The sequence below is a fragment of the Rhinatrema bivittatum genome, chromosome 2 (genome assembly GCF_901001135.1).
Source record: "Rhinatrema bivittatum chromosome 2, aRhiBiv1.1, whole genome shotgun sequence".
Taxonomy (NCBI): domain Eukaryota; kingdom Metazoa; phylum Chordata; class Amphibia; order Gymnophiona; family Rhinatrematidae; genus Rhinatrema; species Rhinatrema bivittatum.
The window spans coordinates 272,675,261-272,701,777 of NC_042616.1; the positions used below are offsets into that span (position 1 = coordinate 272,675,261).

General features: G+C 45.6%; 1 protein-coding gene across 2 annotated transcripts in view; it reads left to right on the plus strand.

Annotated features, from left to right (window-relative positions):
* POU6F2 (POU class 6 homeobox 2) overlaps nucleotides 1–26,517 on the plus strand; it is a 1,096,545-nt gene that overhangs the window by 1,048,580 nt on the left and 21,448 nt on the right. For both annotated transcript variants that reach the window (XM_029589525.1, XM_029589526.1), the window contains one exon: nucleotides 11,649–11,817. In XM_029589525.1, coding sequence (XP_029445385.1) covers nucleotides 11,649–11,817 — 169 coding nt within the window. The remainder of the gene's footprint in view (nucleotides 1–11,648; nucleotides 11,818–26,517) is intronic.

Below are 26,517 nucleotides of genomic sequence, written 5' to 3' on the forward strand. Positions count from 1 at the left end.
GTACGGACAGTATAGAAGACCAGCAGGCTAGTCATAATGCTGTTGTCTTCCAATGACCCTAATAACTCACTCAGATTAAAATTATCAGTAGAGGGTTTTCCCTCCAAGGCCTCTCCCTCATCCATCTGATGTCTCCTCTGTGGTAAGCAATAATTTTTTACCCCGAGAGAAAAAGATTTTACTAGCATTTTTAGAACTTCGACAAGGTATTTCTTAAACGTATCTTTCAGGCAGGTAAATGAGAACTTAAGTACGTTCAGAAGTTTAAGGTTAAGCTATCTTCTGGTATTCTCCAAGTTCTCAAGTCAAACCTCAGGATCATGTTATCTGAGATAATGGCCATCTTTGTAGCCCAAGACTCAGGAACTTGGGACTCAGGTAAAGAAATTCTCATATCCTGGTCCAATAAAGTAAAGTCATAACAGGAGGATTGTAGCATTCGGTGGTCTGCGGGGCAGGTCCACGGACTGCCACTCTTACCTCCGGCCCCAAGCCCATTGTGACGCCACTAGACGCTGGGGAAGGCCCCTAAAGAGAGATGCATAGACCGCCACATTCTGCCTGCCTCTGCCGCTCCTGTGTACACCATCACTGGCCCCTCCTTCCTCATGCAGCAGGCCCCTGCATGCAGCCTGCCTCCAATGCTGCAGCTGTCCTGGACCCTTCCTAGGTGCACATGCACCTGACCTAGCCCTTCTTAAAGGGACCATGGTGGGAAATGACAAGTGACACCTACTGATGACATTATTGCCTGGAGACTTTAAAAGCCCTTTGCTACAGTAGCTCCTTGCCTCAAAGCAAGTTGCCTCAGCATATGTTCCTGGTCTTCCTTCCTGTGTTCCTGGTCTTCATTTCTTCATTCCTATGCTCCCAGTCTTTGTCATGTTAGTTCTGGTCTTCATTCCCTAGTTCCTTTGTCTAGTCCTGTGGTCATTCTTCAGTTCTTCATCTTTTGTTACTATGGTCAGTCCTCAGTTCTTCAGTGTCTTCTCCACCTGTGTTGTTCCTTGCCTCCCTGCCTGCCGTTCCGCCCTGCCTTCCCTCGGACAGATCTCTTGTTCTGACTTCGATTTGCCTGACTACGACTCTGATTGAACTCCACCTGCCACTGACCACTGCCTGACATGACTACGATTGAACTCTGCCTGCCGTGACTACTACCTTATTCTGACCAACCTGAATGCCATCTGTGGCGACGGTTCGGGAGCGGGCCGGGAGGGTGGTCCCGAGTCCCCCGGCACTGCGGCCTGTGCCGGGGGATGCCGGGGCGGCGCGCACAAGTTACGCCTGCTTCAAGCAGACGTAACTTGCCCAACAAAGGTAAGGGGGGGGGGATTTAGGTAGGGCTGGGGGGGTGGGGTAGATAGGGGAAGGGAGGATAAGGTGGGGGGACGCGGAAGGAAAGTTCCCTCCGAGGCCGCTCCAATTTCGGCGCGGCCTCGGAGGGAACGGAGAAAGGCTGCGCAGCTCGGCGCGCGCAGGCTGCCGATTTTGCGCAGACTTGCGCGCGCCGACCCCGGATTTTATAAGATACGTGTGGCTACGTGCGTATCTTATAAAATCTGGTGTACTTTTGTTCACGCCGGTGGCGTGAACAAAACCACGCGCGCACGTATGTTTTTAAAATCTACCTCTGTCTCACAGGCAGTGCTTTTACCTCTTCAGATCTAGTAATTTGGCCTCTACCACTGCTAGTTCCTATGGCTATGTTCTCTTTCTCTTCACTGGCAGGCAAAATACTCACTTCAGTATTACTACCCTGGTGTAGTTTCTCCATTCATAGCCTACACTGAAGCCAGAACACCCTTCCCTCCCACCTTAACTGACTTATTAGCTTCTTCTAATGGAGCTGTTGCAAAAGGATCGGCCTTTTTAGTGCCACACAGCAGAAGGGCAGGTAGTCACTCCTCAAAGCTACGCAAGCTTTCTAGCTTGCAGTATTGAACATTCCCTTCTAAGGTTCAACCTAAAGAAGAAATAGCATGAATGACAAATTGGCCTGTCACACTGCTCGTTCTTCATCTCTCTATTTCAGGTCCTCTCCTCCTCTCCATTTTCAAGGCCTTGGGGTGTGATTGCTGGACTTGAGAGGAGCTGGAGCTCAGTCTCTCCCTCCCCGACCTATCCAGGAATTACCTTTCTACGTTCTTTCTTCTTTTTTTTTTTTTAAGTTTTCCCAGCTGTATTCAGACTGTTTTGTTCATGCTCCTGGACTATTCAGTTCTTCCTCTCCCCTAGTCTGTCTGGAGACCCTGTCACATACTTCTCCCCCTTACTCAGCATTCGTAGTGTAAGCTATACTGTTCTTTTCTCAGGACAGACATTCCTCATTTACATTTTCTTTCCTAGATCAGTGCTGGACCTCAATATTGTATTCTTGTGATGCCATGTACCAGTGCATTGTCCAGGGGTTAGTACCTTTCATGCTGTGTAGGCATTTAAGTGGGGTGTGATCTGTCAGTAGTTTGAAAGCCCTCCCTTGTTAGTAATACTTTAAGCTCTCTATTGTTCACAGGGAGAGTAATTTTCAGAGGTATTTCTGTGGGTAAAAAAGACTTTACCTGTGGAAATGGTTTGATAAATATTTGAAAGAGCAACATCTTCCTAGACAGAAGACCAAACACTACAAAGAGGCATAGGGATTTAAAGCGTAACCGATATATACATATATAAAAACAAATCATATATTTCTATAATATCATAATTAAGGAAAGAGACAGTATCAGAAAAATTAGTATCAAAAGCTTTATTCATAAATCTATCAATATATGTCGAAAAATAAATTACACAATTACAATTACACTATTTTGATCGTTTGTTAGAAAGAGATACAGTGTATGGTTTGAATCTGTGGTGTTTAAATACTGACACTGTTTGAAGCCCATTGCGGGCAAGAGGCAGTGGATTAAAATCCTTTCACCAATTTTTCTTTCCTTAATTATGATATTATAGAAATATATGATTTGTTTTTATATACATATATCGGTTACTCTTTACATCCCAACGCCTCTTTACACTGTTTGGTCTTTTGATAAATACTTGCCCGTCTATGTGCGTATGTCCTGTAGGCGTTAAGTTTACCCGCACTGAGTGGAAGTGTTCCCAGGGACAGAGTTGGGAAGGGATTTGGGCTTCCCTGCTTACTTTTGGATTTTCAAATGTATGTGCATACATTTCCTCAGTCATTTCCTGAACATGACCAACGAATGCACATCCCTAGCAATTATCTCCTTCGTCACTCTATAAAGGTAACAATCAAGTACCATGCAAGTACCAAGTTAAAGACATAAGAATACCAATAAATGCAAGACAGATTGCTATCTTTATACTTCTATTATTTATTATATTCTACATACAAAATCATATCTATGCAGAAATATTACAGTCCCACACCCAAGAAGGTATTGTCTGCTGAACCTTCTCCTCATGGGATGGGACCCACCCTATGTGGAAGGACATTAAAATATCAAATTTGCCATGCTGGGTCAGCTCAGCATTCTATCTCCAGCAGTGGTCAAACCAGGTCACTAGGAGGTATCCAGCAGATCCCAAAGAGTAGATCTGTTCCTTGCTGTTCACTACCAGGGTCGAGCTTCATGCTTAAGAATTGTTCAACCAATTTAACCATTTAGGATAATTGGGTTACTGACTGTATCTTATTCATTCCTGGGGCTTTGGTGGAAGTACATCCAGAAACTGTTCAAGGATCACTGTCTCAAATATTTTGCTCCCAAGCAGTCATCAGGCCATAACGAGCAATAAAAAGCATCATTTAGCACTTACGTTAAGGGTCTTGGCCATACCCCTAGGTTGAGGCATATGAGCCATAATCATCAATCACAAGAATAAGGGATCATTTTCAGCCAGTCCAAAATTACCTCTTTTATCATTTGATAGCTCCAGGCTTCTCCTGCTGAAAAGGCTTATGCTTCACAGTCAAAATGGCCACTTAGTTGCTTCAGCTACCCACTCAAACATCACCAGGAAGACTTTAAAGTCCACAACTTCCCAACATCATTAATAGGCCTTCAGTGTGGGCAGGGTGTGCTGCTTCTTCTTTCCTTGCTCCCCTGATGGATCTTGCCATCCTGACTGGGAATGACTATTGTCAGAGGATTGTGTGGAGAAGTATCCTAGTGATTAGAGCTGTGGGCTATGAACCAGGGAAAACAGGGTTTAAATCCCATTGCCACTCCTTGTGTCCTTGGGCAAGTCACTTCACCCTCCACTGCCTCAGATGTAAACTTAGGGCCTGATTCACTAAGGCTTTTCTCCCATTCTGTGTCTATGGGGAAAAGCCTTTGATGAATCAGACCCTTAGACTGTGAGCCCTCTGGGGATAGGAAATACTTACAGGACCCGAATGTAATTTGTTTTGAAATACCTTAAAAGTGGAATATAAATTAAAAAAAAAACAATAGTAGTATCCTTTTCTCTGCCTCTAATTTTAGCTGGGCTTGTTATCACTGCTGGATTAGCTGATGTAAAAACTGATGTTGCATGTGCTGTAGGAAGTGCTTCTGCTCTACCTACACTTTAGGTGGGCTTCTAGTTACACCTTGAGTTTTTCTCAATTTTCTCTTGGTTATTTGACACCTCATGGACCAACTCTTCATTGCCCCTGATCCATATCAGCCTTTCATGGCTTCGCATGTCCCACAACTGGCACTATACAAGAAGGGAAGCCCTCTGGCTACCACTCTAGGTTCTCATGGGCAGACAGTTGCAGTCGTCTTTGTCTCTCATTCAGTCCTATATAATGTTTTCCCCACCTCTCACCACTGATCTCCACAGGTCTGATCTTGTTCCTTTTCTCTCAATTCCTCTCTTCCAGTGATCTTTTAAGCTTCTGTTCTCTGCTGCACCTTCCTCCTTCCTTCCCTCCCACCACCTCCCACAACTTCTCCTTGTTTCTTTTTTCTAGACCTTGGCTGCTGGATTGGTGGGGTGGAGTTTGGTTCCTCCCAAGGCTCCTCTTTCTGTATCCTTATTATTTCCTTTTCCTATCTTTATTCAGGCAATTTGTGTTGCATGCCCTGTCTGCAACACAAATTGCGGCAGTGGTCGCCGGACCTTCCACTGCACACCAGGCCTTACGCCAGAGTTCAGCGTCCTCAGTGGCGTTGGCCATGCCCCTATGCGCGCACGGACCGCCCGACCTCTTGTAGGGCCAGGAGCGTGTCCTAGCTCCGCGGCGCGCCCTGATTGAACGAACAATATAAGGAAGTCCCTGCCTGCACTTCCTTGCCTTGGCAATTGGGTCAGCACTGTATGTGTACTAGTTTGCCTCCGCATTCACAGTCTTGTTCCAGTCTTGTTCCAGCCTCCTACTGTTCCAGCGTCCTACTATTCCAGCCTTGTACAGCATCCTTCTGTTCCAGCTTCCTTCTGTTCCAGCATCTGTCTGTCCTTTCTCCCCAGGTAGTACCCTCAGACTGTCTCTCTGGTACTGACCTCGGCCTGTTCCTTGACTATTCTGCTCGCTGCCTGGATCCTGACCTCTGCCTGCCTTGTGACCTCATCTAACCTCTGGAACCTGACCCCTGCTTCATTAACTACTCCTCGGACTGATCCTCGGACTCTGACCCCCGGCTGCCATTGGCCACATCTCCTGATTCTGGCTTTGTCCCTTGCCTTGTCATCGCCTACGCTGTACTGGCCTTTATTGGTTCTCCAGACCTACAGCCTAGTGACCGACCGCACTCCCTTGCTGCTTGTAGGCACGCCTCTCTACTACCTCTCCGGGAGATCCTGCGAGGCCCACCTAAGTCCAAGCGGCCCGGGTCCCTATGGGCTCCACCCGGGGGGACCGCAGGCTTCCAGTGATGAAGCTCATCCTAGCCTCTGTCTCCTCCAGTGCTCCGCCCCCTGGGGGCAGGTGCTTCCTGGTCCCTACCAGGGAGCCATTCTACACTGCTCCAGTACAAGTGTCCACCTCCAAGCGCAACAGGTTGCCAAGGCCATAGTCTCGGCAGAGTCTCCCGCCTCCAGGGCCCTACCGGGTTTGGCCGCCACAGTCCAAGAACATTGCAGGGCTTTTGAATCGCTAGCCTCTTTGGTGGAAGAGCTTCGTTCCCAGCCATAATCTACTCCACCTCCGTCAAATGTCACGGACCCTCTCTGAGTATACGGTGGAATTCAGGACCCTGGCTACTGAGCTTGGGTGGCAAGAAGATTGTCTGCAAGCCATCTTCCTAGATGGACTCTCCAGCACTCTCAAAGATGAACTCTCCATCTGTGCGACTCCCATGTCTCTAGAGGACCTGATTTCCCTCACCAGGAAGATCGACCATCAATTCCAGCAAAGGTGCCTAGAAGTAAAAGCTTCCCGTTCTCTCTACACCACGTCCCACGTGTGTCCAGAGTCCTCCCAAGACTCCATCACCGCCACCTCCTTCCATGGTGGAACCCATGGACGTGAACCGTGGGCGACTGTCTCCAACCAAACGTCTCCGTCAGAGGAAGGAGGGTCTTTGCCTTTATTGTGGTGCTTCTGGACATCTTCGGAAGTTCTGTCCGGTCTGTCCGGAAAACTTCAATGCCTGAGCCCGGCGGGTGTCCCGAGCTTAGGCACTACTGTCTCTGGCCCCCAACTCCTGCTTCCAGTCTCTCTGGGCATTGAGACCCACTCCTTCACCACCACTGCTCTTGTCGATACAGGAGCAAGTGGCAGCTTCAACATGGATGACATTTTCAAGCTTCTGAACATTCCTCTCCAGCCATTAGATGTGAGCCTCCGCATCGCCTCCATTCAAGGAGAACATCTTCCAGGGCTCATCACCCATTGAACAGTGGCTGTCTGTCTTACCGTGGACACTCTCCACAAGGAGGAGATGTCCTTCTATGTGTTAAAATGTTCCACACATCCAGTCATCCTGGGGCTGCCCTGGCTCCAGGTCCACAAACCCCAGTTCGATTGGCATTCCCTGTAGTTGGTGCAGTGGGGTTCCAAATGCCAGAAGCATGTCTACGTCAAGTATTTCCAGCTGTCTCTGTCTTGAAGTCTACCACCCTATCTGGTTTGCCTACCCAGTATGCTGAGTTCGAAGACATCTTCTCGAAGCAGAAGGCGGACACTTTGCCTCCGCTACACAAGTTGAATTGCCCTATAGAACCTCTGCCGGGCACGACACCTCCCAAGGACAGAACTTATCCATTGTCTCATCCAGAAACCCTAGCCATGTCTGAGTATATCAAAGAGAACTTAGAAAAAGGGTTCATTCGATCCTCTGATTCGCCTGCTGAAGCGGTGTTTTTCTTCGTCAAGAAAAAGGACTGCGGTTTACGCTCTTGTATTGACTACAGAGGGCTCAACGCCATAACCCGAAAAGACCAGTACCCCCTGCCCCTTATCAGTGAGCTGTTTGACCACCTTCAAGAGGCACGAATCTTCATAAGTTGGATCTGAGGGGTGCGTACGATCTGGTACGCATTCAACCTGGATATATCTGGAAAACCGCATTCAATACGAGGGATGGTCACTATGAATATACCGTGATACCCTTTGGGCTATGCAATGCCCCAGCGGTCTTTCAACACCTTATGAACAAAATCCTCCGAGATCTTCTGTACTCATTCGTAGTCGTATATCTTGACGACATCCTGATCTTTTCCAAAGACCTTGAATCCCATTAAGATCATGTTCGGATCGTCCTCCAACGTCTAAGAGAAAATCATCTTTATGCCAAGTTAGAAAAGTGCCTTTTCAAGCGAAATCGCTTACCCTTCCTAGGGTACATCATATCCAATTGAGGGTTCTCCATGGATCCAGATAAAGTCCAGGGGATCCGAGACTGGCCCCAGCCAGTAGCCCTATGGGCCTTACAACATTTCCTTAGCTTTACTAATTATTACAAGAGCTTCATTGCCAATTATTCTACCCTAGCTGCTCCGCTCACCGCCATGACCAAGAAAGGGGCTAACACTCGTGTGTGGACTCCCAAATCACAAGCCACCTTTCAGATGCTAAAAGAAGCATTCTGTTCTGGTCCCTGTCTTCAGCATCCAGACCCAAGATGCCCATTCGTCATTGAAGTCGATGCCTCTGCAGTCAGAGCAGATGCTGTCTTAAGTCAGTTTTCTCCAAAGGGTAAATTGATACCTTCTCTCCTACAGAGCAGCACTACACCGTTGGTGACCGAGAAATTCTAGCTCTCAAGTTGGTGCTCCAAGAGTGGTGCCCCTGGTTGGAAGGGGCGCAACATAAATTTACCATTTTCATCGACCATAAGAATCTTGAGCACTTAAAGAAGCTCAACTCTTGAATCCTAGACAAGCCTAATGGGCGCTCTTCTTTGAACGGTTCAATTTCGTACTACATTATCGCTCAGCTTCCAAGAACCTCTGTGCTGATGCACTATCAAGATCCTTCGAACCAGAGGATGTTCCTGATGTTCCCAGACACAACATAGATCCTGCCTGCATATCCCTTGCCGTAACCACTACAGTTCCAGTTGGGAAAACTGTCGTTCCACGTAGATTATGTGAACGAGTTCTGAAATGGGCTCATGATTCCAAGTTGGCAGGACACCCGGGTCATACCAGGACCCTAGAGATGTTGCGAAGATATTACTGGTGGCCCAACATGGTGCAAGACTCTTGTAACTACGTAGATTCATGTCCCGTCTGTGCCCAACAGAAGCCACCTACCGGACAGCCTTGAGGCCTACTCCAACCACTTCCAGCACCTACCAAGCCATGGTCCAGCATCTCAATGGACTTCATCACAGACCTGCCTCCGTCCCAGAACAATACCGTAATCTGGGTCATCATTGACCATTTTCGAAAATGGGTCACTTCATTCCCCTGCCGGGCTTCCCATCGGCCCCAGAATTAGCCAAGTTGTTCCTGAAACATATTTTCTGTCTCCATGGACTCCCAAAGGAAATCATATCCAACCGAGGACCACAGTTTGCTGCCAGGTACTGGCGCTCTCTATGCAAAAAGTTCAACATTGCCACAGGCCAATGGTCAAACTGAAAGGACCAACCGGACCTTGAAAACATTCCTTTGTTCCTACATGAATGACCAGCAGGACAACTGGTCCGAACTGTTACCCTGGGCTGAGTTGTTGCATAATACCCACGTCGCTGCTGCCACCGATGTATCTCTGTTCTCCGTGGTATTCGGGCGACAACCTCATTTGCCACTCCCAGTTCCTCTGACTGTTCCTTCTCCAGCCATGCAATTCATGGCCCACACCATTCGCCAGTTGTGGAATCAAGTCAAAGAATGCCTTACCCAGGCCGCTGAGCACTCGAAGCACACTTCTGATGCCCATAGACGTCCCGCTCCACTCTTCTCATCTGTCAGAAGATATGGTTAAGCACCCGATACATAAGGTTGAGACTCCCTTCTCATCGCCTGGCTCCTAAGTACATCGACCCGTTTCCAGTTCTTCGAAGAGTGGAAGTTGTGTCTTATCAACTGCAGCTACTACATGCCATGGGCATTCACAACACATTCCATGTCTCCCTTTTGAAGCCTTTGGTCCTCTCCTGCCCTCTTGTAGAGATCCTTCTCCTTCACGGATCTCTACCGAACCAGATTCATCACGTCCATCGGCGTCGAGGCAGATGGGACTACCTCTTAGCCTGGGAGGGTTATGGTGCTGAGGAGAACTCTTGGGAACCATCCCATAATATTCTTAAAGAGCTCCTCAGGACTTTCCACAGGGCCTATCCTGAAAAGCCACGGCCGTGTAGAGGGAGGCCTGGTAGGGGGGGTACTGTAGCGCGCCCGGTCTGCACGCCTGCTCACCTCACTAGCTCCTCTGCAGGTCACGGGTCGACCTCCCCAGCAGCAGCCGCAAGCACCTCCAGGCCTCGGCATCCCACAGCAGTGGTCGCCGGGCCTTCTACTGGGCACCAGGCCTCACGCCGGAGTTTGGTGTCCTCTGTGACGTTGGCCACACCCCTAAGCGCGCGGGGACCGCCTGGTCTTTTGTAGGGCCAGGGCAGGTCCTAGCTCCGCAGCGCACCCTGATTGAATGTACGATATAAGGAAGTCCCTGCCTGCACTTGCCTTGGCAATCGGGTTGGCACTGTATGTGTATTAGTTTGCCTCCGCATTCACAGTCTTGTTCCAGCCTTGTTCCAGCATCCTACTGTTCCAGTGTCCTACTGTTCCAGCCTTATCCACCATCCTTCTGTTCCAGCGTCCTTCTGTTCCAGTGTCTGTCTGTCCTGTCTCCCCAGGTAGTACCCTCGGACTGTCTCCCTAGTACTGACCTTGGCATGTACCTTGACCATTCTGCTCGCTGCCTGGATCCCTACCTCTGCCTGCCTTGTGACCTTGTCTAACCTCTGGAACCTGACCCCTGCTTCATTGACTACTCCTTGGACTGATCCTCGGATTCTGACCCCTGCTGCCATTGACCACGTCTCCTGATTCTGGTTTGTCCCTTGCCTTGTCATCGCCTACACTGTACTGGCCTTCCTTGGTTCTCCAGACCTATAGCCTAGTGACCGACTGCGCTCCCTTGCGGCTCGTGGGCACACCTCTCTACTACCTCTCCGGGAGACCCTGCGAGGCCCACCTAAGTCCAAGCGGCCCGGATCCCTACGGGCTTCCAGTGGTGAAGTTCATCCTAGCCTCTGTCTCCTCCAGTGCTCCACACCCTGGGGGCAGGTGCTTCCTGGTCCCTACCAGGGAGCCGTTCTACACTGCTCCAGGACAAGGGTCCACCTCCAAGAACAATTTGGTCATATTTTTGGACTGTGTGGCTGTTCCTTCCTCTGTTTGTAGACCATTGCCCAATAAATGTGATCAAGAATTCCTAATTCCTTTTCCATTTTTCATATTTCAAACTAGATGGATGGCCGGGGCCATCTTGTGCTCCTACCATGTGACAGGGACCGGCCAATGGCACGGATACCCTGTCACATGGTAAGGGCAAAGGGCCATCGGCGCCATTTTTATTAGTGGCAGCCGACGGCCCGAGAGCGGGAGATCGCTCCCAGTGCCCCAAATGGACCACCAGGTAATTTTAAAACATTTTGGGGGGGGTCAGGAGGTTGGGGGAGGCTAAGGGGTCAGTTTTAAAGGGTCAGGGTGGGTTTTTTTTTTTATCGGATCGGGTGCAGCCGATAAACAAAAAACCAATCGGGCCAGACGATAAAAATTACAAGATTTGAATCGGAACCGGAACCGAACCGATTCCGGTTCCGATTCACATCTCTAATTGTCAGTGTGTGTGAGCACTTGAGTCCCCAGGGTATGCCTTTATTGTGAGCTTTGAATTCAATTATTTTTTCTTAGCATTAGTTCTCTATTCAGTATCATTGATACTATTTTTCTATCATTTTCTTTCTGGTCCATCCTAGTGTTTGCATGCACATTACAATTTCCATTTATATTTTTTACTCAACCAGTTTAGAAAATGGTTTTCTGCAACTTTTAAATGCAAAATGCATTCTCTTCACCCATCAGGGAATGTCTGGTATCTATACTTCCATAAATTTGTTTTGGTACAGCATGATTATTGATTAACACTCCTTTATGGCCTGAGGTAGCATGGCCTAAAGGTCGCTTTGTAGTATATCAGTGCATTTCAGTGAAAAGAAAAGACCATAATATGTAATACCAGTGATTTACTACTAGTACAGTATATTTTGTAAAATGTATATTTTTGACATTTTAATATTTAGCTCCATCAGCCCTCACAGACGCAGGTGGGTCAAGCAGCATCACAAGCCAACCTTCTACATTTGGCTCACAGTCAAGCCTCTCTGTCTCAAAGCCCAGTCCGCCAGGCTTCCTCTTCTTCCTCCTCATCTTCTTCCTCTTCAGCTTTGAGTGTTGGCCAATTAGTGAGCAGTAAGTATTTTTCCCTTGCCTGTTTATCTTTCTCTTTCTGTACCTGTCTGTTGCATGCTGTAGTCATGTTGCCCCTTACTTTGCCCTGAAACCTGATTAATTTTAGAAACTCTTGCATAAAATACACAGAACAAGTGGCAAAGCTTGACAAAGAAACTGGGAAACATGCCGAAAGAATATTTTCACTCCATAAAATACAGCAAAATGTAATTGTATCAAGTGGGAATCTACATTGTGTGCCAAGAAATAGGAGATTTTTAATTCTTAAGACCAAAATTCAGCCCACAGAAAGACTAAATATATTAATGACCTTCTGCAGTGTAACCAGCAGTGGAATTATAAATAAGTATTGTGCACGCGTTCTTCCCACCTACTGAAATGGCTCTGTACATCTATCTACAGCAATACACACAGGACATCGCTTACTGGATCATTTTGCTGGTGGGAAACCTAAGTGTTGAACAATGCTTCTTTCTCATCCTTCTGTTTTATATGTACATTAGAGATGTGCATTTGTTGAAAATGCAATGAATTAGGTCATTTTTGGTTTATTCTGAATGGAAAAACAAAAAATAGCCTCCAATGAAAATACCCAAATATTTTTAGGTATTTTTGTATTTGATTCATTAGAAAAAAAAAGGCATCTGGTGGCTTGGATCCAAAGCTTAGTCCCGGGCCGGCCTCGGTGCCAAAGCCTAGCCCCAGGCTGGGACTGACACCGATGCCTAGTTCTGGGCTGAGCCCAGCATCAAGGCCTAGCCCTGGTGCCACAGTTTAGGCCAGGCCTGGTGCTGAGGCCTAATGCCAAGACCTAGCTCTGTGCCAGGACTGGAATCAAGAGCTAGCCTGGCACCAAGGTGTCCAGCCCCAAGCAGAGGCCTAGCCTCAGTGCCTGTCCAAAGCAGGCTCGGGCAGGGTCCTTGTTAACCACTGCCATCCTAGCACCCTAACACCTTCCTGTCCCCTTCCCGGATCCAGCAGCAAAATGAGCAGGAGCAATGCCCAGTCACTCCTGCCCAGATCCCAATGCTTTCATAATGCCATCCACCTAGGGATGGTGCCAAAGAGACATTACTTTGGTGCCTTCCTCCATTGTGGCTGGCACCATTTTGTTGTACCAGCCAGTGCTGCAAGAGGCCTCAGTTGTTTGTTTGTTTTTTTAACGATTCTGTGTCTTTTTTTTTTTTTTTGCTTTGGGTTTATTTCTTGTTTAATATATTTTTTAGTTTGGCAGATGAATCAACCAAAAAACCATTAAACTTAACTGAATAAAGATGAGAAAAACAATTGAAAAACAATTCAGATGGAAAATTTTGAGGCTGTACCTCCCTTATATGGATATTAACTGCAAATATTCTCCTGGTATTAAAAATTTAAAAAAAAAAAAGTGCTTTTAGGATTTAAGAAACCTGTATAATATGAGAGCAATTTCCAAACTGCTTACTTTTTACTTTCACACTTTACACCAATTTTCAAAGAGAAATCTATCCTTTGAAAATTGCCTAAGAAAAGTAACTGCACAAATCTGCACCTCCTTTTAGTACTTTTCCCCCCAAAAAATGAGTGGCTACTTTTTGAAAATTTAAAAGCAAGCGCATATCTGCAAACCTTTCTCCAGCCCTGGGTTTGCATGCTTTCACTGCAAGCAAAATTATGCACATAGTGGCACTACACGCAAGCATAAAATTATCCAGACATAAGGTGGGTGATTTTCAAATATCTCTATTTCTGCAGACAAAGCACTGTTTTACCCATGCAATGGCTTTGAACTTATCCTCCATATTTAGGTCAGGTTCAGTTTTTAAAGCCTATTCAGTTAAGGAATGTCCCCAGGGAAGGCCACTTGTTCACATGCAGTATCTGTACTGCGGTGTCTTTTTAGAAGTTTAACTCTGCATTAAATCTAGAATCCAATTTGTCGATTTAAGTAGTGGTGTTCTGCACTATCATACCACTTCTTCTATCTCTACATTAATTGTTGAGGAAATATGTCATTACTGAGATCCACAAAACTGGCTTTGCTTAACTAGCAATTTTTCAGATATTAAAAAAAAAAATAGGATTTTTAAGTGCCACTATTTGGGTTATTGTATTTTTATGGTGCGCCACATCTGCAAAGCACAATGCATCCGCTTTTACAGTGAGAAGAAAAGAAAATAAACATTATTAGAAAAGCATGAACATAGGGTGAGTCTGTCCAATAATAGAATCGGTGAGGATGTCCTTTACTATGCTGAAGGTGCAGCTTGAGGAGACCCAAGGTGCAAAAGATAGGTATAGGAAGGTATTAGAACTGGTATCCTAAAGTGCTTGCAATCTAAGCAAAGAAATGATAGCATGGACAATGCACAAATGACATAGATAGTGTGGAATTTAAAAAATATAGCAGCAGGAAGAGTTTTAATATTTATACAGTGCTGCGTATAGCTATGGATACGATGCATAGCAGTGACAGTAATGGTATAGTGAGGTCAAATTCTTCATAGAACTGGTTTTGAGATAAATCCTTAAGCAGGGGAGAAATTAGTTAAAAACTAATGGAGCACTGAACGTAGGCAGCATAGCAAATAATGTTGATAGAAGAGGCAGTAAGAAAGGATGCCTGCGTGGAGGAGAAGGACATGGCAGGAGTACATTTGGGAACAAAAATATAATGAGGAGGAGTAAAGTTGAGGGCTTTGAAAGTGCCATTGACTGAGATTTTCAGGCCCTGGAGGGACAGCAGAAGAATTGTTGACTGCGTGGGAGTAAATCCTCACAGCAGAATTACGGAGGAACTGAAGGGGAGAAATGGCGCCGATATTCAGCCGTGGAGCGGCTAGTTAAGTTAGCTGGATACACCACCGAAAATACCCGGCTATCTTAAAGTTAGGGCCTTATTTTCTAAGGCTATCGCAGGCTTGCGCTAACAGTGCTAACAGCGCAAGCCTGTGATAGCTAGCGAAGGAAGCGCATGCCTGCGCTACCTACATTGGGGCGGAGTCAGCCCCGGAAGAGGAGGAGTCGGAGCGTCACCGGGGCTGGCTCTGCGAGGACGGCGCGGACAGCGAAAAGCTAAGGAGCCTTTTCGCTGCCTGTTTCGCGCCCAATAACTACACCTTTTATGGTGTAGTTATTGGGCGCGATGCCAGCAGCGCAGGACCGCCCCCCTGTTTCGCCCTCCCCCCGCCCCTGTGACCACCGGATTTTCTAAGTTCTGCGAACTTAGAAAATCCAGCCCTTAGTTGGATAAGTATATTCTGCTAACTTTAGGACAGCCCTATGGTGCAACCAGAGTTAGCCGCATAAATTAAGCGACTAACTCCGAATATCAGAGATAGCTGCATAACTTATGCAGGTAACTCCACTCTTCCCGGAAACACCTCCTGCCCACCTCTGGCCTACCCTCGGTTTATGCGGCTACATTCAGTGATCAATATCACTGTTTTGCAATTTAGGTTGACAACTTTTCAGTTATCCATCTAAATGGCTTTTGAATATTGACCTCCTTAATTTGGAAGCTTCTTGAGCCTTATGGTCATAAATATTTGAAGCTCCAACTTTCCGCAAAAAGAAAAACAGCTTTCATTTGTATACGTGGGACATCTAATGCTACCTTAAGAATATGGGCCTCGATTCATCATTCTACTATATTTATAACAGAATGATGAGTCGAGAAAAAAGGGGTGAGGGCGATAGTAGGCAGCCGGCCGCATCGTGGCAGTACATTTTCACCCGCCGCAGTTGTGGCTGCGCTGCCCACTATCGCCCCCATAGCACCACAGGAAATTGTCGTGTTATTTCCGGCGCTACTGCCGGCAATAATGTGTTTTAAAAAATGACCCCCTTAGTTCATCCAAACTCTATGTGGCTACTTAAGGGCTAATACAGAGAAATATTCTAATTTTGTCATCTAGTAGCTGTCATAAAATGAGATATTCATTAGAGGTTCCACAAATTAAAGATATTCATCACAGCCTGAAAATAAATATTAAGGTATGATGGCAGAGCAACCATAACTACTCCATTAATATCCTCCAATTTGCCAACAGATCTGCCCACAAACACTTATTCATTCAAATGCATGTAACCCTTTTATTCATCTCTTGCAGCTCTCCACTTGAAATATATTTACTCCTGCTCAAGGCTAGAACACTACCATTACTGCCTATGGGACAAATTTTGATACTTTTAAAATGTGATTACATTTGTGCAAAAATAGGAAAGCTAGGGTGAACAATCCTGCTTATTTTACTTTGTCAATAATACTCCAAAAAGATGAATACCTCCAATAATACCCCCAGTCTTCCTCATTTTTAAACAGCGGTTACATTTTCCAATGCAAAAGCAATTCTGCGTTTTCTTTTTGAAAACAGCTTTGACTTTTCCTGATGCCTACATGGGCTGATGTAGCTTGTGCCGGCTCTACCTTATCCAGTACTAAGCAGAGTTTTACTTCCAGTCAGGGCTTTCCTCCAAATCTTTTGCTCATTCAATCATCCCTCATACTCACACTCACTCTGTGTACACTTTCTGCATGCATGCAGATCCTTTTTCCCATATCCACTTCTTATCTACTCAACTATCCAGTGCACAGATGCAGTGCTATGGCGCCTCAGAACTGTAGCAATATTAAAAGGACACATACATGGGACATGGGTGTGAGGGCGGAGCAAGATGGCGGCGGCACACTGATCTCTCTCATGTTGCTTCCTTTTTCTTCTTTGTTTTAACTTTCTTCTTTTTGCACTATGGTTAAGGGAAAAGGGAAGGTGAGAGCTTACCCATCTGAGCCTTCAGATTCTCCCTTTCAGGGACCACTTGACTGTTTTGTCATCCGGGAGAAGGCCCAACCCAATGCCTCCGTGAGTTTGTCTCACGGCGAGACGGTAGGGAAGGTTTTGCTACTGTCTCCTGCAGCCTTGGATACTTCTTTGAGTCGGAAGGAGAGAAGCACTCTGGCATTTCTGACTGAGGGAAGTTCTCTGTCCCCAGTTGATGACATCATCCAGGCCGACAAGTTGAAGAGGACCCGGACGGAATCCACCAAAGTGGCGGTGTCCTGTGGTGCCGAGGAGACGACGGTTAGGCCGCTGAAGTTTACCCATTCAGGAGCCCAAGAAACAGATGTTTTTCAGGAAGGAGCTTGCTTGCAGTCTGTTTTGGGTGAGGCTTTAGAGACTGCTTTTTCCTTGCCAGAACCGCAACTGATTTCCTTGGAGATGATTTGGCTGGTGATTGATGGCCTTGGGAGAACTTTGTCTTCTCAGATCTCCCAAGTTGCTACTAATGTAAAAGATATTAATCTGCGTCTTAATGTTCAGGAGAAATCTCTGATTGAGCATTCTAAAAGAATGGTTGAAGTGGAGCAGAAAGTGGAACAACTACAAACAAATGTTTCTGCTTTAATAAAAGATAAATTTCCCATTCATGGGAAGCTTGAAAATCTTGAGAATATATCCAAAGCTAAGAATCTTTGTTTGATTAACTTTCCCAAGATTGATTTGATTTCTCCTAAAGAAAAGTTTCGGAAATACTTGATTGAAGTTTTAAAAATTCTAGTTGAATCTGTTCCTCCGGTTGCCTGTGCTTATTTTGCACCTGTACCCCGAAAGGAGAAAACTACAGGTTCAGTGGGGGATATAGCATCATCTACCCTCTTGGACAATGGAAATCTCACTGCCTTTTCAGAAGACATGGGAGAAGGCAGGTTAATGTTGCTACTTTGGTTATCCCCTTGGGTTTGGAACCTGATAAAGATTGGATTATGAAATTGTTTTTTCAAACATAGAGATGAGCTGTTCTATCATTGTAAAATCCGTATTTTTCCGGATGTGGCTCATGCTTCTCGGTCAAGACACAAGCAATTTTTTATGTTAAAACCTCAAGGGCAGATTTTAAAAGGTACATGCGCGGCCTACATTTGTGCCCGCTGGATTTTATAACATGCGTGTGCAGCCGCGCGCATGTTATAAAATCAGGGGTCGGCACACGCAAGGGGGTGCACAATTGTGCACCTTGCGCGCGCCGAGCCACGCTGCCTTCCTCCGTTCCCTACCCCCCACCCCACCTTCCCTTCCCATCCCCTAACTCTCCCGCCCCGCAGCCCTAAGCTAAACCCCGCTAAAAAAGTTGTCTTACCTAATTACGCCTGCCTTGGGCAGGCGCAAGTTGCGCACGCCGGCCAATGGCCAGCCCGCGATCCCAGGCACAGCGGCAAATGGCCACTGTGCCTGAAGGCTCTGGCCCCGCCCCACGCCTGGACAGCCCCACCAGCGCCCCACCCCTTTTTCAAGGCCTGGGACCTACACGCTTTACGCGCACCGCCGGACCTTTTGAAAATAGGCCCGGCGTGCATAACCCCCCTACGCGAGTAAATCCGCCTGGATTTATGCACGTAGGGCTTTGAAAATCTGCCCCTCAAATATTACAGATAGGTGCAATGTTCTATTTAAAATATCCAGCCAAATGCCTAGTTAGATATCGTAATGTTAAGCATGTCTTTTTTGAACCCACTCAATTGACTGCTTTTCTTTCTGGTAAGGCTCCCTCTGAGATTGTGTGCACTAATGCTTTTTTTTTTTTTTATTCTTGGGCTAAGTTTGGATAATAACCTCAAAATGATTACAGGCTGGTAATTCAGTGAGCTACCCCATTTATTTCTTGCTTTTTCTTTTGAATTTCTTTGAATGGTGGCCCTCCCCCTCTGAATATTGTGGACTCGTGTGTATTTTCTTATGTTTACATGTGCCTAATTATTGGTGTTATTCTCTATTATTGTACACTTTGCCTAACAAGATGTATTTTATTTGAATTGACTGCTTATAGCACTATTGCAAATTGCTGATTACGGTGGCTATTTTGAATAGCCTGAGTTGTTTGCATTGTACCCAGGCACTTTTAGCCTGCATACGTTGCAGCTTAATTTAAAAGGAAAACAACCCGCATTGTTTTGCTTTGAAAAGCAGCAGCTGCAAAGTACATACTTAAAGAGCTCATACTTTGCACTTATATGTGCAGATGGCTTAGCAGGGAGCAAAACAGCATGCATAGCATGGAGCAGCCTCATGGTTAGGACAATAGGCTATGGAGCAGGGAAACCAAGATCCAAATCTTGGGCAAGTCACTTCATGCTTCAGTAACGCAGGCACAACTTAGATTGTATGCCCTCTCGGGCAGGGAAACCTGAACTGCAACTCACCTTGAGCTTAGATTTGGAAAAGGCAAGGAATTAAATATAAATCCATTTGAAAAGTGAATGTGTGCGTGACCTAAACATGCCCCCAGCATGCCTCTTTTCCACCCAGCTGAAAGCAGGCCCTAATGAGGAGCCCTACACATACTTTTAACTGGATACTGAAGAACAATTTTCAGTCAAGTCATTTTACATGGAGAAATGTCTGTAAAAACCGTCCTCTGTACGACTGCATATGTCAGGGGTGGCCAACTCAGGTCCTCGAGAGCCAAAAACAGGTCAGGTTTTCAGGATATCTACAATGAATATGAATGAGAGAGATTTGCATGCACTGCCTCCATTGTATGCGAGTATATCTCCTGCATATTCATTATGGATATCCTGAAAACCTGGCCTGTTTGTGAGTCTCAAGGATCAGAGTTGGCCTCCCCTGGCACATGTGGACAAAATCCTCAGGACGGAATTCTGCTTGGTAGAGATAGAGAAGAATGAGTTCTTGTGTATAGTATTGTGAGGAAAGGATGAAGTGAATATGTATTGGGGTGGGGAGGCCCTAACCTGTCCCTTACCAGTGGCATCATTGTCTCTACTGGCACTGCATGATGAGGAAAGTGTGAAGTCAGAACAGAACAGGAATGGTAGAAGAGATATTGCCAGTAGTTTAACAAAACTCCTGTGTCCTCGTGGTTTGGGGGCCTTCTTGGTGAAGTATACTGGTGGGGTGGTCTCTCCAAAGGGAGAGGATTGCCTGTCCTGCCTCCTGTCTTAGGAAGGTGACTAGGGCCCAGGTCAGGGTTCCCAGGCCTTCGGGACTAGGGAGATTTTATCTTGGGGTCCAAACATGATTCCTGAGGTTCCCCAAGTTTCCAAAAATAGGTCTCTAAGAAGAGGGGAGTTAAGCTCAACATTCTTTATTCTGTCTAAAAAGGGATTGCTTCAGAGTGTTAGAGATGGAGGACTTGCTTTTGGGGGCATCAGAAGGACGACTGCCATACAAGGAAGAGTTCCCTAGAGTTGCTGCCTGAGGAGAGCATCAGTCTTAGGCTCATCTGCTTTTGTCTATGGGACAAGCGCCCATTTTAACTCATGTCTTATTACATCAGCCCTTCAGTCCTTTGCTAAGCCTGACTCTCACCTGGGTACAGGGGTTTTATTTACTCCAATGACCCCTCCCAATGGGGGTCATACCTTCCTTAACACTTAGGAGTAAATTTTCAAAGGGGTTATACAGTCTACATAAGTAGACTGTATTTGTGTATATGCTGTTTTATAAAAGTTAAAATTACGCACATATTTTTTTGGTTTACAGCATTCATTTACTTGGTCAAAAAGAGGGCGGTCTAGTAGCATTCCAGGGCGGGGCCAAGAGATACGTGGAAGTGGCTATTTTATAATAGATGTACACAAATATATTAGGCAACCTATTTGTGCAATTTTACTCCTGCTAATTAGTGCAATATATATCAGACTTGTCGGTTTCTGTTATTTTTGGGTGGGAGGTCTGGGTGAACTGGGGAGAATTGAGGGTAAAGTGAAGGTAAATTGAGGGTAAATTGAGGGTAAAGTGGTGAACTGGAGATGGACTGGGTGAACTGGAATAGGTATCAGCAAACTGATAATTTCAAGTTGTTGCGCTGCGGATGGAAGGGAGCGCTCCCCAGCGTGGGACAAGATGTGTGCCCCTACAGCGAGATGGTCCAAGTCTGGGAACTGGGGAACCAGGGACCTCTTACCGAACCTGCACACCCAGGTGAGACCATCAACGCAATGATGGTCTCTGAATGGTCCTCCGACCATTCCAAGCCCTTTCGGACTAGCCACTGGGTAGAGACTTGAAGCGGAAGGCCAGACAGAGGACGTGGAACCAGATGTGGCAAGGCACACAAAGACACAAGGCATTGCAGGACAGACGAAGACTCAGGCATTGAGGTAGATGAAGACTCAGGCCTGGAGGAAGACAAAGACTCGGGCCTGGAGGAAGACAAAGACTCGGGTTTACTGGATAGTAGGATGCTGGAACATAAGGATGCTGGACAAGACAAGGTATGGCAAGACAAGGCAAGGTTAAAAACCTATGGTTAAAAGTCCAGAACCTCCAGGTGGGCAATGTCCCTCTAGTGCCAAACTCAGCCCAACCAGGGCTGGTCGTGGACCACACGAGCAGGCAACAAGCTAGGACATCAAGGTAATGCAGATATCGGACATCAAGAAAAAGGTAAGTCAGACAAGGGAAGAGATGACTCCATGACACCAGGAATGGATGGGCATCAGGACATCAGGAACGAATAGGCAACAGGACATCAGGAACGGATGGACATCAGGACATCAGGAACGGATGGACATCAGGACATCAGGAATGGATGGACATCAGGAACGGATGGACATCAAGACATCAGGAACGAATGGACGTCAGGACATCAGGAACGGATGGACGACAGGACAAGAATGTAACAGATGGAAGTCAGGACATCAGGACATCGGGAACAGATGGATGTCAAGATATCAGGAACAGATAGAAGTCAGAACATCAGGGCATCAGGAACAGATGGACATTAGGACGTCAGGACATCGGGAACAGATGGACATCAAGATATCAGGAACAGAATGGAACATCAAGGGAACATCTGGAACAACTTGAAGACATGGACATCAGGGAACATCAAAGACATTTAGTGCAGAGACCAGGACACAGAACGAAGAGGAATTCCATGAAAATGATAGCCAGGCAGGAGTGGAAAGCAGGAAGTCCTATGAAGACTAGCTCCATGAGGACAGCTCCAAGGAAGGAACATACTCCTTGTGAAGGTGAGGAAAGACTGACGGAAGAAGCCTTTTGTAGGCTGAAGCAGGAACACCAAGGGAGGAGTTTGCAGGTGGGGCCAGAGGGACCACTCCCTCTTGGCCCTTTAACTCCAGAAGAGAGACGCAGGCCACCCCTAGTAGGGCAGGAGCAGGAAGTCTGCAGGACCTTGGACAGTGGCACTGCAGACACTGACGTCGAGGATGAGCTAGAGCTGGGCTGTGCAGGCCCCGATGTGGGAGGCGGCTCCCTGCCGCTGAAGACGAGGCTGATGGCGGCTCTATGCCACAAGAAGATCCGGGGACTGCGGCCTCCATGCCGCAGTATGGCTGGTGGCAGCGGCAGCCTCCAGGCCACGAAGAAGGGACTGAAGTCCACGGCTCCCAGCCACGGTGAACACTGGGGGAGGATCCATGCCGTGAAGAACTCAGGCTTCGGCAGGAACGGCCTCCCTGCATTCCAAGGACCCCGGCAGTGGCGTCTGCAGCCTCCTGCCATGAGGGAGAGCCCCGGCACGGCTCTTGCCACACCGGCATGATGGCGGCCTCCTGCCGCGATAGGAAACCCCCGGCACGGCTCCTGCTGTGCCAGCAACAAGACGTCGGGAGTCGGGCCGGACTGGCCTGAAGGTAAAACACCTCCTGTGGCTCAAACCACGGGAGGAATCACAACACAAGTACACGTGCATATTTTAAAATATACTTGCCTGAATGTATAAATAAGGTTTCATAAGTACATATTATGTTTTTTTCGCGCATAAAATATACACACTTTGAATGCCTTGAAAATATTCATGCATACTGAAACATATGCATGTACTTTCAGAGCTGAACTATGCAATATTTCATAAAACCATGCAACAAACTGCTGCATAGTTTATAAAATAATAGGATAACTCTCCATATGTCCACATATGTGCTCAAATCCAGTAACATGAATTGGTCTGAAAGTTCTCCTCCCTGGCCACACTGATCTCACAGCAAGGGCAGGATTTGGTTGAGACCCCTGACGCACACGGAAAACACTCAGACCAGGTAAGACCACTGCTGCCATTTTTTTTTTAATTAAATTTTTCATATAGTTTACAAGATATGGTATACAGATGAGCATAAGCTAACAAATTATTCTTAAAAATTAAACAATATATACTTTTCTTAATACCCCGCTCTGAACACCTTTCAGAATTTAAAGGAAAATAGAGACAATGCAAGCAAATTAACTTGGAGCAGTCATCAATAGGTAATCTTTACATATAACATACTAGTTGCCTAGGCTACATCTTATTTACCTATACTTATCCCAGTTCTATAGGGACTTTTAAGAGTGGGAATCCAGGTAAACTCTTAACTGTTCCGGATAATTAAAAATATATCTAGAATTTTGATACTGAATCAAACAACAACAGGGAAATCTGAGTATATATTTCGCCCCTCTTTCCATAAGAACATAAGAACATAAGAAAATGCCATACTGGGTCAGACCAAGGGTCCATCAAGCCCAGCATCCTGTTTCCAACAGTGGCCAATCCAGGCCATAAGAACCTGGCAAGTACCCAAACACTAAGTCTATTCTATGTAACCATTGCTAATGGCAGTGGCTATTCTCTAAGTGAACTTAATAGCAGGTAATGGACTTCTCCTCCAAGAACTTATCCAATCCTTTTTTAAACACAGCTATACTAACTGCACGAACCACATTCTCTGGCAACAAATTCCAGAGTTTAATTGTGCGTTGAGTAAAAAAGAACTTTCTCCGATTAGTTTTAAATGTGCCCCATGCTAACTTCATGGAGTGTCCCCTAGTCTTTCTACTATCCGAAAGAGTAAATAACCGATTCACATCTACCCGTTCTAGACCTCTCGTGATTTTAAACACCTCTATCATATCCCCCCTCAGTCGTCTCTTCTCCAAGCTAAAAAGTCCTAACCTCTTTAGTCTTTCCTCATAGGGGAGTTGTTCCATTCCCCTTATCATTTTGGTAGCCCTTCTCTGTACCTTCTCCATCGCAATTATATCTTTTTTGAGATGCGGCGACCAGAATTGTACACAGTATTCAAGGTGCGGTCTCACCATGGAGCGATACAGAGGCATTATGACATTTTCCGTTTTATTCATCATTCCTTTTCTAATAATTCCCAACATTCTGTTTGCTTTTTGACTGCCGCAGCACACTGAACCGACGATTTCAATGTGTTATCCACTATGACACCTAGATCTCTTTCTTGGGTTGTAGCACCTAATATGGAACCCAACATCGTGTAATTATAGCATGGGTTATTTTTCCCTATATGCATCACCTTGCACTTATCCACATTAAATTTCATCTGCCATTTGGATGCCCAATTTTCCAGTCTCACAAGGTCTTCCTGCAATTTATCACAATCTGCTTGTGATTTAACTACCGTATTTCCACGCATATAACCCGCGGGTAATGTGCGTTTTTACCTACCCCGCATGCCTCCGCGGGGTATAAACGTGGGCGGGTTATCCAGAAAAAATTTTACATGAAAACGACTAACAGAATACCTAACCAAAGGGAGACGTACCAGTATATCGGTAAACAAGCATGAATCAACTTTATTGTTATTGTTTAACATTATTGTTTCAGATTCTTATCTTTGTTGTTCAGAATCTGCTGCATTATTTGTAATTTTTATTTATTAAAACAAAGTTATATGGTATTTTGTTACTTTATTACTTCACTACTTTTAATACAGATTGTGAATCTTATCACTTAGCGGAAGCCCTACGGGAAGTTAATAGTAATTACGTTATATAGCGCATTTATAGGTAAAGCGTTAGTGTACAGAATGTTTGTATGAAAATTGAACAAATGGCAATATTAAAATAAAAAGAAAACATTTAATTAGAAAACATTTTCATATTATAAACGCATTCAACTCCGAACAGTAGTAATAAACAAAGTCAAAATATGAATAATTTTTAAATAAATCTCCAGTTCTTATACATCAATATAAAAGAGCCCTAAATAAGCAACCTAAATTAAACTTTATAAAATACTTGTCCTATAACTAGCAATTAATTTAAAAGACTTTAATTGTCCTCTTCTTCACTAGCTGAAGAAAACCCCTCGAAGTCATCATCGCCTGAATCATCATTAAGGGCGGCTAAAACGGTCTGCAGTCGTTCGGCCGTCACAGCATCTTCTATCAGATCGTCGTCATCTTCGTCTGCCGAGCTTAGGTCTGAAGCGTCTTCTTTTTCGTCAACAATGATGCCCGCCTTTTTAAATCCATTCTGGACAGTATCAGGAGAGATTTTGTTCCATGCATTAAGCACCCAGCTGCAGGCCTCTGCATGGGTTGCACGGCGTAAACGACCAGCCGGTGTAAAACTATGAGTCCCAGACTGCATCCATTTGTCCCATTCGGCACGAACATAGGTTTTAAACGGATGGTTTACTGCAATATCAAGTGGCTGCAGTTTAGAAGTTAAACCACCAGGGATAACAGAAACATGGGCCCCAAGTCCGTTCAATTTTTTTTTAACGTTTTCGCACTTGTGTGCTGCCATGCTGTCAAATACTACCAATGATTTCTTCGAGAAGAATCCGCCAGGTCGGGTTCGAAAACATTTATCTATCCATAACAGCATGACTTCATTGTCCATCCAACCTTTTCTGTTGCAGTGTACGAATACACCAGGTGGAAATTTTTCGCGGGGCATCGTGACTCGTTTGAATATAACCATTGGTTTAAGTTTTATACCGTTTGCGGTACATGCCAGAACCACAGTAAAGCAGGTCCGCTCATGACCGGTAGTCGATATGGCCACCGTTTTAATTCCTTTTTCAGCGACTGACCTCGTAGCAGGAATGTCAAAGGCCATCGGAACTTCATCCATATTAATTATTTCAGAAGGCAAAATTCCACGTTCTCTAATGCTCTCAATTGTGAAATCTCTAAAATTAGTGACTAGTTGCTCCCAATCATTCGGTAAATGTTGTCCAACTGTTGTGCGCATACGCACGGATAAATTGTTCCGTTTCATAAATCTGGCCACCCAGGTTAAGCCACATTTGAAATCGGGTATATTTCGTTCTACGGCAATAAGCCTAGCTTTTATTTGGATGGCCAATGTAGAAATGGCTAGGTTATTCACTCTCCTTTCTAAAACCCAGTTCTTTAGGTCTTCCTCTAAATGCGGCCATTTCGCTCCATGACCTCGTCTGGCGCGTTTTCTCGGATTCATTTTCTCTAATGCAGCCTTATCTTTTCTCCATTCTCTTATAGACTTTTCGTCAACTTCAAATTCTCAGGCAGCTGATCTGTTGTTGGTTGCTTCAGCACGTGCAACTACATTAAGTTTGAATTCGGCCGTGTATGACTTTCGCTTAGGCATGGTTCTCTAAAGAAAAAATTATTTGTAATTAGAATTTTTAAGTATTTAATAATCTTTAACATTTCTGAGAAATTTTAATTTGTCAGTAGAATTTTAAAGTCATATTGTTCATTTTTTATAATTTATTCAAGTGCAACGAAACTAAACATACCTCTTAGAATTCAGCGGCGGTGCGAAGAACTTTGTGAACTAAACTCGATCGACACATACTACACCACGCGCGCAATAGTTAAGCAACGCTATTGGGTGCAGCGTTGCAGCGTAAGCCCCTTGGCAGCCGCTATATATAGCTCACTCTGTCAATTGCAGCCGGCATACTGTTTGCTCCACTCTCTCAGCAACGTCCACTGAGCAAAAATTTCCT